We start from the raw sequence: 12,406 nt of genomic DNA on the forward strand, positions 1-12,406 counted from the left end.
GCGGCAACGTCGACCTCGATGTGCGCCACCATGGGTCAAGGCGTAGAAGACGCGACCGAGGTGTGCTGTTAGTGTCAGCTCTGATTCGTGGAACGCGAGGGTGGAGAGGGGTGAGAGAGCGAGCGAGCGAGTCCGGCTCTCCTCGTCGCGAGCAGCCTAGCGACAACGAGAACAATGTCAACCCGCCCGCCACCGTCTTTCTCGCCGCTCGTAGCCGCTCTGCACTCTCTTGCGCCTCACAGAGCAAGTCGCCCGAGACGCGCCGGCAAACGAGCGAGAGCCAAAGTTGCAGCACGTTGCACCGCCGTCCGCTCTGACCGCGCCGCCCTCTAGAACCACATCGACACGCTGAAGCTCGTCTCGAGCGACACTAGGCTGTGCCACCACCTGGGTCCTCGCCCGAGTCGTCGCAACGAGTCAGTGTCTTCGTCGCCGGTGGAAAGAGAGAGAGTGAGAGAGGGACGCACCCAGGAGGGAGCACGAGCACGTCGCCCGGCTCGAGCACGGCCTGGAACGCGCGTGGGCGCACCTCGGCGAGGAACGCGGGCGGATAGGCGGCGCGAGGCGCGGGCTCGTCGAGCAGCTCGGCGGGCCGTGCGGCGCACGAGGTCGAGGTCGAGGTCGAGGTTGAGGGTGGCGGTGGTGGCGGGCTCGGCGAGGGCGCTCGGCCCGGTGGCGGTGGCGGAACCGACACATCGAGCGTCGACGTGTTGGTCATGTAGCTCTGCGCGGCCTGCTCGCCCTCGCCGCCGCCGGCGCCCGTCGAGCCGCCGCCAAACGCGGCCATGTGCGGCGCGCACTCGGGCGGCGCGACCCAGACCCACTTGCTGCCGACGACCTGGACTGCGCACATGCGAGCGAGGGGCCGTGTCCCGACGAGTCAGTGCGCCGTCCTCATGTCCGCTCGGCTCGGCTCGACGAGGGACGAGAGCCCGAGGTGAAAGGGGAACCGCGAGACGCACCGTAGCAGTTCCAGTACGGGTCCGTGTGCGCCCTGCTCGTCGTCCCTCGCGGCCCGAGCCACGCATTGAGTACGACGCCGTCGTCGCTCTGCGGTGGGACGTACTCGGCGCCGTCGTTGCCACCGCCGTTGTCGCGGTCTGGCGGCGAGTAGACGAGGTCCGGCAGCGGGAGGTCCCGGCGCAGGGTCGGAAACTGGCGGAAGAGGGCGTGCTGCGCGAGGTAGAGCGTCTCGGGGCGCTCGCGCTGCTCCTCCTCCTCGTCCTCCTCCTTTCCCTCGCGCCCCTCTCCCTCCCCCTCCTCCTCCTCATCCTCCTCCTCGGCCCGTTCCAGCGCGTCGACAAACGCCCCAAAGTCCATCAACCGCTGGCTCCACCCCTCGGCGGCATAGTCGCCGCCGACCTCGACGGGCACGACGCGCGCCGGGCCCGCCACGGCGCGCAGGTAGGCGAGCGAGCGCCAGCGCGCGACGGCGTCCGAGTCGGCGAGGGCGGCGCGCACGAGGAAAGGCTGGTGGCGAGCGGGCGTGGAGGGCGACAAGGGGGAGGGAGAGGGCGAGGGGAGGAACGAGGGGAGCGAGGGCAGCGTTGGGAACGGCCGGTCGAGGAATGGCGCCGCTGCTCTCGGGCGCCGTCGCCTCGTCGGCGTGACCCTCGCGCGCTTGGCGGGACGCACACCGTCGTCGTCGGGCTCGCCACCGAGCGCCCCGAGACGAGCCTGCGCGACGCGCACGAGGTCGAGCGCGAGGTCCTCGCGGTGTTCGCCGGGCGCGCCGGCGATCACGATCGCGAGGTCGCAGTCGCGCACGGCTTGGTGGAGCTGTGCGGCGCGCTCGGCTGCGGTCGCGGTCGCGGTCGCGGTGGGCGCGAGGCGCGCGAGGGCGCCGAGGAGGGCGGCGTCGGTGTACAGGCGGCGGGTCGCGAGCGGGACGTCCTTGTACGGGACCGAGTTGAGGAGGTCGTCGGCGAGGCGGACGAGGTGCGACGCGAGGTGGGTCGCGTGGGCGAGGGCGCGGGGCGTGGGCGTGCGCAGGAGGGCGTGCAGGCGGGAGAGGAGGGCGAGGGTCGGGGAGCCGCGAGGTGCGAGGGCTGCGAGGGCAGGTCAGGTGAGCGCTGTGCGGGGGAGAAGGGAGGAGGGACGCACTAGGATCGGGTTGCGAGAGATGCTCGAGGACCGACTCGAGCTCGGCGGGCCAAGAGGGCTCCACGGCCATGTCGCTCCGAGTCGGGGAGGTGAGGCGAGTGGGAACCGCACGCGGCTGGTGTATGCTTGCTGGGCGTGTGCTTGGGACGTAATAGAGCAGATCGGCAGTCGCAGCAGGTCTCTAGGAGGAGTAGAGCGCGAGAGACGAGGAAGAAACGGCCTCATCTTCATCAGCTCCTCCTCGTCGTCCTTTCCCTCGACCCTCACCTGACAGCACCGCGCTCAATGGCCATTGCGCACGCCCCACCCTACTCGCACGCCCGCTACCACTACGCCCGCCTCGTCCTCTCGCCCCTCGAACCCTCGTCCCCCCCAGTCGACGTCCCGACCCTCGTCCAGCTCCTCGACAGCGTCACCTCGGCCTGGTTCGGCACCATGGGCGGGCCTGTCGCCCTCGTCCAGCTCGACGTCGTCCTCGTCGAGCAAGCGCACGGCCGCCCCGCCGAGGACCGCGAGGTCGTCATCCGCTTCCCTGCTGGGTGCGCTCCCTCCTCCTCAGCGTCCTCTTCCACTCTCTCGACTCGAGGGCCCGCAACTGAACCAGACCCGACCTCCCCCCTCCAGCACAACCCACGACCTCCTCACCGCGCTCGCCCTCTCGCCGCACCCCTCGTTCCGCCTCTCGATCCTGCGCGACGCGCCCGACCTCGCGCGCCTCGGCGGCGCGGCAGGCAGGGGCAAGGCTGGGTACGCCGCGTGGCTCGGCGCGGCGAGGGAGGCGGCGGCGAGGAGCGGGAGCGGGAGCGGGCGGGGAGCGCGAGAGGGAAAGGAGACGCAGGTTGGGTGAGGAGCGGGTCGAGCGGCGGCGGACGCGGCGACGGGGTGCGTCTCTCTCTCTCGAGCGAGCGACGTCCTCTCGACGCCCGCGTTGACCTCTCCCCCGCGCGCGCGCGCAGGCCCCACCCGACCTCTCTCGCCTCCTCTCGAGCCCCCACCCTCCTGTCCAGCACGGCCCGCGAGGCCCTCTGCCCCTCGAGCGACCGACCACCCGACCGGCGCATGCCCGCTCTCGCTCTCGCTCCCATCTCTCGAGGAGGAGGCGCACACCCTTTGCCCTGTGTCGTAGCCTCACGCGCTCCATTGCCACCCCTCCCTCTACTTGGCAACCCGCTCCTCGCCCTCGCCCGCTCCCGCGCCCCCTCGCGGCTTCGGCTCCTCCGGGTTGAGCTCAAACTCGAACACCAAGTTGTCGATCAAGCGCGTCTTGCCGAGCATGACGGCGCCGCTCAAGACGGCGCCACCGCTGCCGCGAGCGAGGTGGCCCGAGAGGTCCGAGAGCGAGAGAGGGTCGTTGAGGGCAAAGTACAGCGGCGAGAGGTGGGGCACTTGGTCGCGCTCAGGCTCGGGCGGCGAGTCGCCGTTGGGCGACGACGAGGAGGAGGGGGAGGACGACAACGCAGCGATGCGAGCGACGACGCCCTCGACGTGGGCCCTCGCAGCACCGAGCACGTCCTCGACGCACACAACCCCCTCGCCCTCGCCCCTCTGGCGCTCCCACACGCGCTCACCCGCCCGCAGCGCGTCGACGAGCACGGTCGCGTACGGCCGCTCGCGCGCGCTCAGGTACGCGTTGCGGCTGCTCAGCGCGAGCCCAGGCCCGGCCCCGTCGCTGGTGCTGGTGCGGGAGCGGAAGGTCGGGAGGATGACGAGGTTGTGCGCGAGGGGAGAGGGGACGTGCAGGTCGACGAGCATGCGCCGCAGGAGGAGCGCTTGCTGGATGTCTTTTTGGCCAAAGTAGGCGCGCGTGGGCTGTGACGTGCGGCGTGCGTGTCAGAGAGGATCGAGAGAGGGAGAGAGAGAGAGAGAGATGCGCACCTGGACGAGATTGAACAGCTTGAGGACGACGGTCGCGACGCCCCTGAAGAACCCAGGTCGGCTCTTGCCCTCCATGACGGCATCGAGCCCCTTGACCTCGACGAACGCGCCGACCTGCTTGGTCACGTCGGTCGTGATCCCGCTCGGGTACAGGGCGTCGACCGGCGGGAGGAACAGGGCCGAGACGTCGAGGAGCGACAGGGCGGCCAGGTCCGACTCGAGCGTGCGAGGGTACGTCGACAGGTCCTCGGTCGGCGAAAACTGGGCCGGGTTGACAAAGATCGAGACGATCGTGTGGGTGTTGGCGGCGAGAGAGGCCTTGACTGTTGGGCGGGGCGGGCGAGAGGGGGAGGAAGTCAGTTGAGCGTGCTCGTGCGAGGAGGGGTGCGGTCGTGGAGGGGAGCTGCACGCGGGCACGCTCGTGCGGCGCAGCGCAGTGGCTCGAAAGGCACCGCACGTCACCTCGCGGGCGTCCCTCGTTGGCACCTCGTCGCCCTGCAGCCGTCCCGGCCGCCCCGCCGAGCAAGCCCACGACTTCCCTCGCACTCGACCCGCCCGTCCCGCGCGCGCCGTAGAAAGGCCCGTCGAATCGCAAGAGAGCAGTGTACGGACCGAGGCTGAGGTGCCCCTGGTGGAGGGCGCCCATGGTGGGCACGAACCCGACCGACTCGTTGTCGGCGAAGCGGGCGGTGCGCCAGTCGCGCAGGGCTTGGACCGAGGTGAGGATCGGGAAGGGTGCTGGTGGGAGCGGTGGTCGGGACTGGTCGGGCATGGCGGGCGCTGCTGAGCTGAGTGTGAGGAGCGAGAGAACCGGGAGAGAGAGAGCATGAGACGGAGTCCGCGGCAGTCGACACGCTCACTCGAGGTTCGCGGCTGGGACTTGCAGAGGCCTTGTTACAGCTCCGAAAGTAGGTTCCCAAGACTCGCTGCACCAACAAGGCGAGAGCGACGTCTGCCGAGTTGTTCATCGACCTCATCATCTCTCGCTCCTCTCTCCACCCCTTGTCGCTCGCCAGACCACTCTAGCAGCGTGTTGTCGACCCTGCACAACCCGCAGCGCTCCTCTGCCATGCCCGCCGCCCGCGGGCGCGCTCCCGCCGCGTCCACCTCGTCCGCCGCCGCCGCCGCGTCAGCTCGACTCGACCGCGACGACTCGGACGCCGACGAGGGCGAGCACGTGCAGCGCAAGAGCACCGTCAGGCTCCAGGGCGTGCAGGGCGTCAACAACGAGGTCGTCGTGCGTCGGGCCTTGTCCTCCTCCTCCTCCTCCTCCGTCTCTCTCTCGGTCGTCGTCGCGCCTGTTGCGCGCCCTCGGCTCTCGAGTCCCGCGGCCGACCTACTACTGACACTGTCTACACTCGCAGTACATCTTCCAGGACGCCCTCGTCGCGCTCATCGAGAGCTCGGCACAGAGTGGGGCCCGTGGCGGTGCACCTCGTTCGCCCGGCGCCAAAGTCGACGCCGACGTCGACGAGCTCGAGTCGGACGACGCCGCCGAGCCTGCCTCGACCTTCCTCCCGATCCTCGACCTTGACCTCGCCTTCTCGCCCCCGAATGCCGAGCCCGCCCTCGCCGCCGCCCTCTCGTCGTCCCCGACCACCGTCCCTCAGCACCCTCGGCCGCTCGCGCGCGTCTCGCTCGCAACCCTGCGCGACTCGAACAAGGCCCCTCACCGCCTGTACCTCCGCCACGCGACGACGCACGCCCCGCTCGTCGAGCTCGACCCGCTCGACCCGGCCTCGTTCGCCGCGCCCTCGTTCACGACCTGGGTCTCGCCGCCGCCGCTCACAAAGAGCGGCAAGCCGTTCAAGAGCCGCGCGGCGGCCAAACGCGCCGTGCAGCCCCCGGCGCAACCCGTCGTCCCGACCGGCGCCGGCGGCCTCGTCGACGCGCTCGCCCAGTACGCAGCGCTCGGCGCCCACACCGAGGGCGTCCGCGTCTCGGCCCACCTCGCCATCGAGCTCGTCGCGCCGGGCAACCGCGTCACGCTCCACCTCCACCTCGAGGCGCAGCTCGACCCGGCCGTGTTCCTCCCCAAGCCCTACTCGCGCCCGCGCCGCATCCTCCTCGACTTTGTCCTGCCCGACACGGCGCCCGGCTGTCGCGACGCCGACGCCGACGTGCCGCGCGAGGCCGGCACCGACTACTTTTACGCGTGCCTCGAGCGCGCACCGAGGACCGTGCGCGGCGTGCCCGTCGGCGCGGCGGCGATGGCGGCAACGGCGGCGGACCGTGACGCGCAGCTGCGCCGCGCCGCCAAGGGCAAAGGCCGGGCGCTCCCCGACGGCGGCGACGACGACGACGGCCGTGCCCGCGAGCCCGACGCCGGGCCCGAGGACGAGCAGCTGTACCCGCCCGGGCTCACGGTCCCGCTCCTGCCGTTCCAGGCGCGCTCGGTGCGGTGGATGCTCCGGCGCGAGGGGCGCCGCGTCGTGCCGCGTGCGAGGGACGCGGGAGCGGGCGAGGGAGAGGGAGAGGGAGAGGGCGAGGGCGAGAGGGACGAGGGAGGGGACGACGCGCGCATGGGGCTGCTCGGCGGTCGCGAGGGGGAGGAGGAGCAGCCGAGGCTCGACGGCAGCGCAGCCGGGCGCTCTTCGCCCGACGACCAGGACCACGACGACGAGGAGGAGGCGGACGAGCGCGCGCCGCCCGTCCTCGCCGACCTCGAGCCCGACGAGCTCGCGGCGCTCCGGCGCGGCCCGCTCTGGGAGCGCGTCTCGCTCGCGTTCCTCGCTCCTCGCCGCCCTGCCCAGGACGACGGCGACGACGACGACGAGCGCGACGGCGAGGACGAGCGCGACGCGCCCGCGCCGCTCGAGCTGTGGCTCAACCGCACGAGCCTCGCCCTGAGCGAGCGCGACCCGCTCGAGGCCCTCGCGGGCGCGAGCGGGGCGGCGACGCCGGTCAAGAAGGAGGGCGACGGCGACGGCGAGGGCGAGACGGGCGCGGGCGGCGAGGGGACGCAGTCGAGCGCGAGAGCCGTCGGCGGGCAGGAGGGGCACGGCCTGTTGGCCGAGGAGGTCGGGCTCGGCAAGACGGTCGAGGTGCTCAGCCTCGTGCTCGTCCGTGCGTCCATCTCTCTCTCTCTCCCTCTCTTTGCGTCCTCGACACGGTGACGCAGCGACCCTGACGGCGGTACCCGGACCCACGCAGACACCGACAAGAACCGTCGCAAGCTCGCGCCCTACTTCAACCCGGTCACCGACAGCGACGTCCAGCCGTCGGGCCTGACGCTCATCATCGCGCCGACGGCCATCGTCGGCCAGTGGCAGGCCGAGATCGCGCGCCTCGCGCCCGCCCTGCGCGTCCTTCGGTACGAGGGCGTCAAGGCGCTCAAGGACGGCCAGTCGGCCGCCCACGTCGCCAAGCGGTTCGACGTCGTCCTCACCACGTTCGACGTCCTCCGCAAGGAGGTCGTCTTTGCCCGCAAGCCGGCCCAGCGTGGCCTGCGCAACAAGCGCGAGATCCGCTACCGCCGCAGCCTCCTCGTCGAGCTCGACTTTTTGCGCGTCGTCATGGACGAGGCCCAGATGTGCGTCCTCTTCTCTCTCTCTCTCCCTCTCTCTCCCCCCCTGCACGAGGGGCGTCCAACTGACACCGAGTTTGCGTGCGCACAGGGTCGGCGACGCGGTCGGGCCGACGAGCGAGACGGCGAGCCTCATCTCGCGGCGGTTCAGCTGGGCCGTCACGAGCACGCCCCTGCGCGACAAGATTGCCGACATGCGCCCGCTGTTGACGTTCCTCCGCGTCGAGCCCGTCGCGTCGGGCCGGGCCAGCCTGCAGCGCCTCCTCGAGGAGACGCCGAGCTTCAAGCGCTGTGCGTCCACCTCTCTCTCCCTCTCTCCCTCTCTCTCTCGACCTCTCATTTGGCCCTCGGTCTGAGTACTGAGCCTCTTCCCCTCGCGCGCAGTGTGGAACGAGATCGGCGAGCGCACGCTCAAGGCGCAGGTCCAGCACGAGCTGTTCCTCCCGCCGCAGGCGCGCTACATCGTCCCGGTCGACCTTACGGCCGTCGAGCGCTTCTACTACGACCAGCGCTACGCCGACGCCCTCGGCACGCTCGGCCTCGCCATCGACGGCACGCCGCAGTCGGCGCCGACGCCGTGTGGACGCTCGACCGCCCCGAGATGATCCGTGCGCTCGAGGTCCTGCGACAGCTCGCGATGCACCCGCAGGTGGGCGCCTACAACCGCGGCAAGCTCTCGCTCGGCCGCGTCGTGCGCACGGTCGCCGAGGTGCACGCCGTCATGCTCGACAAGGCCGTCGGCGACATTCAGGGCGCGCAGCGCGCCATGCTCCTCGCGCGGGTGCGGCGCGCCCAGTACCTGTGCTGGGACGACGACGTCGAGGGCCGGTTCGAGACGGCGCTCGAGCTGTTTGGGAGCGCCATCAAGGAGCTCGACCCGGTCATTGACGAGGTGTCGGACGAGGTGCACCGGGTGTGGAAGGAGCGCAAGAAGGACGACGTGTGCGTCCCTGCCTCTCCCTCTCCTTCCTCTCCCTTTCCTCTCTCTCTCCTCCCTCTTTCCTCTCTCTCGGCCCCCCCTCTCTCTCTTGTCGCCGACACTGACTCGCTGCCCGTTGCCGCCGTCGGTCACACAGTCGCGCATCGTCGGACAGCCCGGCCGCCGAGGGTCTCGCCGGCGCGCTCGAGCTCGGGTTCCGCAGCACCGAGGGCGCGAGCAAGGACGAGGTCCTCAACGACAAGGAGCGCACCCTGTCGAGCCGCATCGGCGCCCTGCGCAACCGCCTGCGCGACCTCCTGTTCGTCAAGCACCTCGCCCTCTTCATCTCGGGCAACGCGTCGTTCAGCCTCAAGCGCGCCGACGACGAGGCGCGCTTCTACGCCGAGGCCGAGTCGCTGCGTCAGACGCTCCTCCAGCCGTACGAGTCGGCCGTCGACCGCTCGCAGGCGCTCCTGAAGCAGCAGCTCGACGCGCGCGACGACCTCAACGGCGAGCTCGACGTCCTCGACATGGAGATCGGCTTCAACAAGGAGGGCCACGGCCTGCGCGCGATCCAGACGTACGAGGACGCGGCGACGACGAGCGACATCTTGAACGGCTACGCCGAGCTCATCGACCAGTACCGGTCGCTCGTCGTCCAGATGATGTTCACGCGCGTCTCTATCGCCGGTGAGCACCCTCTTTCCCCTCGCGTTCGTGTTCTTCCTCGTCTCGGCCGTGCACTGACCTCCCACGCACTCTCGCAGGCGACGACGCGACGGGCGAGGAGTACGAGGACCGTGCGGCGCTCCAGGAGAAGCTCGACGTCACGCTCGAGGCGTACACGGTCCTCGTCGGCGAGTGGTCGTACGGCGTGTCGGGCGTCCGCTCGGCCGCCGCCGACGACTACAAGGCCATCGCCGAGCGCCTCCTCTACAACCAGGAGGTCCTCCCCGAGGCGGGATCGCCGCCCGCTCGCGGCATCGAGGACGACGACCTGCCCGACGACGTCGGCGAGGCGATGGCGGGCGTCATGGGCGCGATCGGCGGGCCGACGAGCAGGTGGGCCCGCGGCTCGAAGCGCAAGGCGGCGGCGCAGGACTCGGACGACTCGGACGGCGAGGGCGAGGGCGAGGACGAGGAGGCCGAGGAGAGCGACGGCGAGTACGACGCGGGCGACAAGAAGGGCAAGCGCAGGGCCAAGCCGGCGACCAAGAAGCGCAAGAAGGCGCCGGGCAAGAAGGTGCGCCCTCGCTCTCCTTCACACTCTCCTTCGCTCGACGGCGCACGTGGACTCACTCCTCACTCCTCCATCCTCTCACAGACTCGCGTCCAGGCCAAGCGCACGGCCAATAAGAAGCACAACTCGTACAAGGACTTTGTCGCGCCCTCGCTCGAGTCGGGCCACTCGCCGGCCGACGTCCTCCGCTACGAGCTCCACGTCGAGCGCCTCGAGGCCAAGGGCGACGGCAACGAGTTCGCCGAGGTCGTCCCGCTGCGCTCGCTCATCAAGCAGCTGCGCGAGGCGGCCGAGCGCTCGACGTCGCAGAACGAGATCGCCATCCTCGACCGCGAGCGCAACCGGCTCACGCAGAACGTGCGTCCCGCCGTCTCTCTTCGTCCTCTCTACCGTTCTCCTCGTGGCCCTGACCACCTTGCCTCGTGCCTCGCAGCTCGCCAAGCTCGAGAAGGTCGCCGACCGCCTACGCGCCGAGCTCGCAGACCTCGTCGACGCCTTCAACGCGCGCATCGTCTACTTCGCCAACCTGCAGAAGCTCTCGGACGACGTCGCAGACCCAGACTTTTCACACCGGTCGTGGCGCGGCCTGCTCGTCGAAACCGAGCTGCTGAGGCAGGAAGAGCGTGCGTCCCCTCCTTCGTCCCTCCCTCCTTCCCTCCCTCGCCACTGACTCGCGCTCGCCCCGACGACATGCAGACGAGCACAAGGTCGACATCGAGTCGAAGCAGTCGCGCCGTCGGTACCTCGAGAACCTCAACTCGCCCGACAACCAGCAGGAGGACGAGGAGAGAAGTTGCCCGATCTGCGCCGACAACTGGACTCGCGGCGTGCTCACGGCGTGCGGCCATATCACGTGCCAGAAGGTGCGCCCGCTGTTCCCTCTCTCGTCCGGGACCGTCAGAGCGAGCCACTGACTGGTCGGCGTGCACGTTCCCCTCGCAGTGCTTCAAGGCCTGGACCTCGATCAAGCGCAGCTGCGCGCTGTGCAAGCAGGAGCTCACGCCTGGGAGCTACTCGACCGTCATCGTGCGTCCTCTCGTTCCCCTTTTTGCGGGTCCTGGACGGTCGAAGCTCACCCTCGTCGTCGTCGCTCGCAGTTCGGCAAGACGGCCCCGGCGCAGGCGCAGCCCGACCCCGTCCAGGCCAGCACCGCCGGCGACAAGCCCGAGCGCTACATCGACTCGCACGGCGTCTCGCACGACGTCGCGATCGAGGCGGCGGCGCCTGCGCTCTCTGAGCTCGCCGACGAGGCGATAGATTCAATCGCCGAGATTCAGACGGCGGCGCCGCTCAGCAGCAAGGCGGACTTTATCACCAAGACGGTCAAGCACCTGCGTCGGTGCGTCTCGCTCGTCCTCTCTCTCTCTTTCGTGCGCGCCTCGGCCTTGAACGCGCCGCTCACACCCTCTTTGTCAGAGTCGAGCCCGAGGCGAAAGTCGTGATTTTCTCGGCCTGGATCGACGCCCTCGACCTCCTCATGGAGTCGTTTACGCGCAACGGCCTCAAGTTCGTCCGCCTCGAGGGCGCCAACGGCAAGGGCAAGAAGGAGGGCGTCGCCAAGCTCTTCCAGGAGGACGCGAGCATTTCAACTTTCTTCCTCGTGCGTCCCTCTCTCCCTCTCTCTCTCTCTCTCTCGTGTGTGCGTCGGACACGTCCCTGACGACGCTCGAGCCCTCACAGCACACGCGGTCGCAGTCGGCCGGGCTCAACCTCACGATCGCTCGCTACGTGCGTCCTCTCTCTCTCTCTCTCAGCCTCTGCCCGCCTTGAGCGTCGCCCGCTCACTGCCTCGATCATGCGCAACAGGTCTTCCTCGTCGAGCCGCTCCTCGCGTCGCACCTCGAGCTGCAGGCCGTCGCGCGCGTGCACCGCATCACCCAGACCAAGCAGACGTACGCCCCTCTCTCTTCCTCTCTGCCTCTCCTTTTGAGCCCTCGAGACTGACTCGGCGTCTCCTCGCAGCGTCGTCTACCAGTTCGCCGTCTCGGACACGGTCGACCGCCGCGTCGCCGACCTGCGTGCCGTGCGTCCCTCTTCCTCCCTCCTCCTCCTTGTCCGAGCCGGTTCCTGACGCGCCTCGTCGCCTGGCAGCGCCAGGGCACGTCGCTCTTCCTCAAGGACTCGCACGTCGACGCCGAGAAGGAGTCGCGCCTCGTGCAGCAGAAGGACCGCGCCAAGACGAACGTGAAGCGCCTCGACGACGCGGTCGAGGACGAGGTGCGTCCCTACTCCTCCCTGTCCTTCCCTCCCTCTCTCTCTCTCTCTTCGAGCGGGATACTGAGACTGGTGAGCCTTGACGGACGCACAGGACGACCTCGCGCGCTGCATCCTCCCGCCCGAGGCCTTCCTCAACCTCCAGCGCAGCCTCCTCCCGCAGCGCCTGCAGCAGCCCGACGCCGCCGGCCCCGCCGCGCACGCCAACGCCGGCAACGACGACGACGACGGCGACGTCGACATGGCGCCACCCGTCGCGGGCCCGTCGAGCGCGCTCCTGCGCCACCCGGACGACCCGGACGTGCAGGCTGCGGCGCTCGCGGGGATGGCGGCGGCGGGGCGGGTCGCGCTCGAGCAGGAGCAGGAGGGGCAGGCGAGGGTCGCGCCGGGTTCGGGCTCGGGTGCGAGGGAGGTCTGAGCGACGGAGCGAGGGAGGGAGGAGAGGGTCGCGCTTGAGCCTGCTTGTCGTTCGGTTTCTTTAGCTTTGTCGTTGCACTACACCCTGCCGCTTTGCCTCTCTCTCTCTCTC

The 12,406-nt window shown here is 70.1% G+C and overlaps 5 protein-coding genes across 5 annotated transcripts; 3 read left to right on the forward strand and 2 right to left on the reverse strand.

Annotated features, from left to right (window-relative positions):
- Positions 1 to 275: 275 nt before the first annotated feature.
- On the reverse strand, positions 276 to 2,173 carry RHOBADRAFT_56132 (uncharacterized protein; the record flags this gene model as incomplete). The annotated part of the gene is made up of 5 exons (XM_018418203.1): positions 276 to 387; positions 468 to 843; positions 963 to 1,470; positions 1,636 to 2,048; positions 2,104 to 2,173. 5 exons carry the CDS (start codon positions 2,171 to 2,173, stop codon positions 330 to 332), a joined length of 1,425 nt encoding a protein of 474 aa, XP_018268040.1. The 3' UTR covers positions 276 to 329.
- Positions 2,174 to 2,388: 215 nt separating this feature from the next.
- RHOBADRAFT_47173 (uncharacterized protein) lies at positions 2,389 to 2,950 on the forward strand (the record flags this gene model as incomplete). Its single annotated transcript, XM_018414940.1, has 2 exons — positions 2,389 to 2,642; positions 2,728 to 2,950. The coding sequence occupies 2 exons, from the start codon at positions 2,389 to 2,391 to the stop codon at positions 2,948 to 2,950; spliced, it is 477 nt and encodes a 158-aa protein (XP_018268041.1).
- Positions 2,951 to 3,224: 274 nt separating this feature from the next.
- Positions 3,225 to 4,750, reverse strand: RHOBADRAFT_39745 (uncharacterized protein; the record flags this gene model as incomplete). The annotated part of the gene is made up of 3 exons (XM_018413650.1): positions 3,225 to 3,912; positions 3,979 to 4,301; positions 4,591 to 4,750. 3 exons carry the CDS (start codon positions 4,748 to 4,750, stop codon positions 3,259 to 3,261), a joined length of 1,137 nt encoding a protein of 378 aa, XP_018268042.1. The 3' UTR covers positions 3,225 to 3,258.
- A 297-nt stretch (positions 4,751 to 5,047) lies between these two features.
- RHOBADRAFT_56134 (uncharacterized protein) lies at positions 5,048 to 8,109 on the forward strand (the record flags this gene model as incomplete). The annotated part of the gene is made up of 5 exons (XM_018418204.1): positions 5,048 to 5,215; positions 5,343 to 7,044; positions 7,132 to 7,510; positions 7,596 to 7,795; positions 7,889 to 8,109. The coding sequence occupies 5 exons, from the start codon at positions 5,048 to 5,050 to the stop codon at positions 8,107 to 8,109; spliced, it is 2,670 nt and encodes an 889-aa protein (XP_018268043.1).
- A 32-nt stretch (positions 8,110 to 8,141) lies between these two features.
- RHOBADRAFT_56135 (uncharacterized protein) lies at positions 8,142 to 12,396 on the forward strand (the record flags this gene model as incomplete). Its single annotated transcript, XM_018418205.1, has 14 exons — positions 8,142 to 8,446; positions 8,581 to 9,113; positions 9,191 to 9,666; positions 9,748 to 10,020; positions 10,097 to 10,286; positions 10,360 to 10,526; positions 10,606 to 10,689; positions 10,761 to 11,002; positions 11,080 to 11,263; positions 11,344 to 11,391; positions 11,470 to 11,555; positions 11,626 to 11,686; positions 11,755 to 11,880; positions 11,972 to 12,396. The coding sequence occupies 14 exons, from the start codon at positions 8,142 to 8,144 to the stop codon at positions 12,293 to 12,295; spliced, it is 3,099 nt and encodes a 1,032-aa protein (XP_018268044.1). The 3' UTR covers positions 12,296 to 12,396.
- Between the last annotated feature and the right edge of the window lie 10 nt (positions 12,397 to 12,406).

Source organism: Rhodotorula graminis (genome assembly GCF_001329695.1).
Source record: "Rhodotorula graminis WP1 unplaced genomic scaffold RHOBAscaffold_17, whole genome shotgun sequence".
NCBI classification, from domain to species: domain Eukaryota; kingdom Fungi; phylum Basidiomycota; class Microbotryomycetes; order Sporidiobolales; family Sporidiobolaceae; genus Rhodotorula; species Rhodotorula graminis.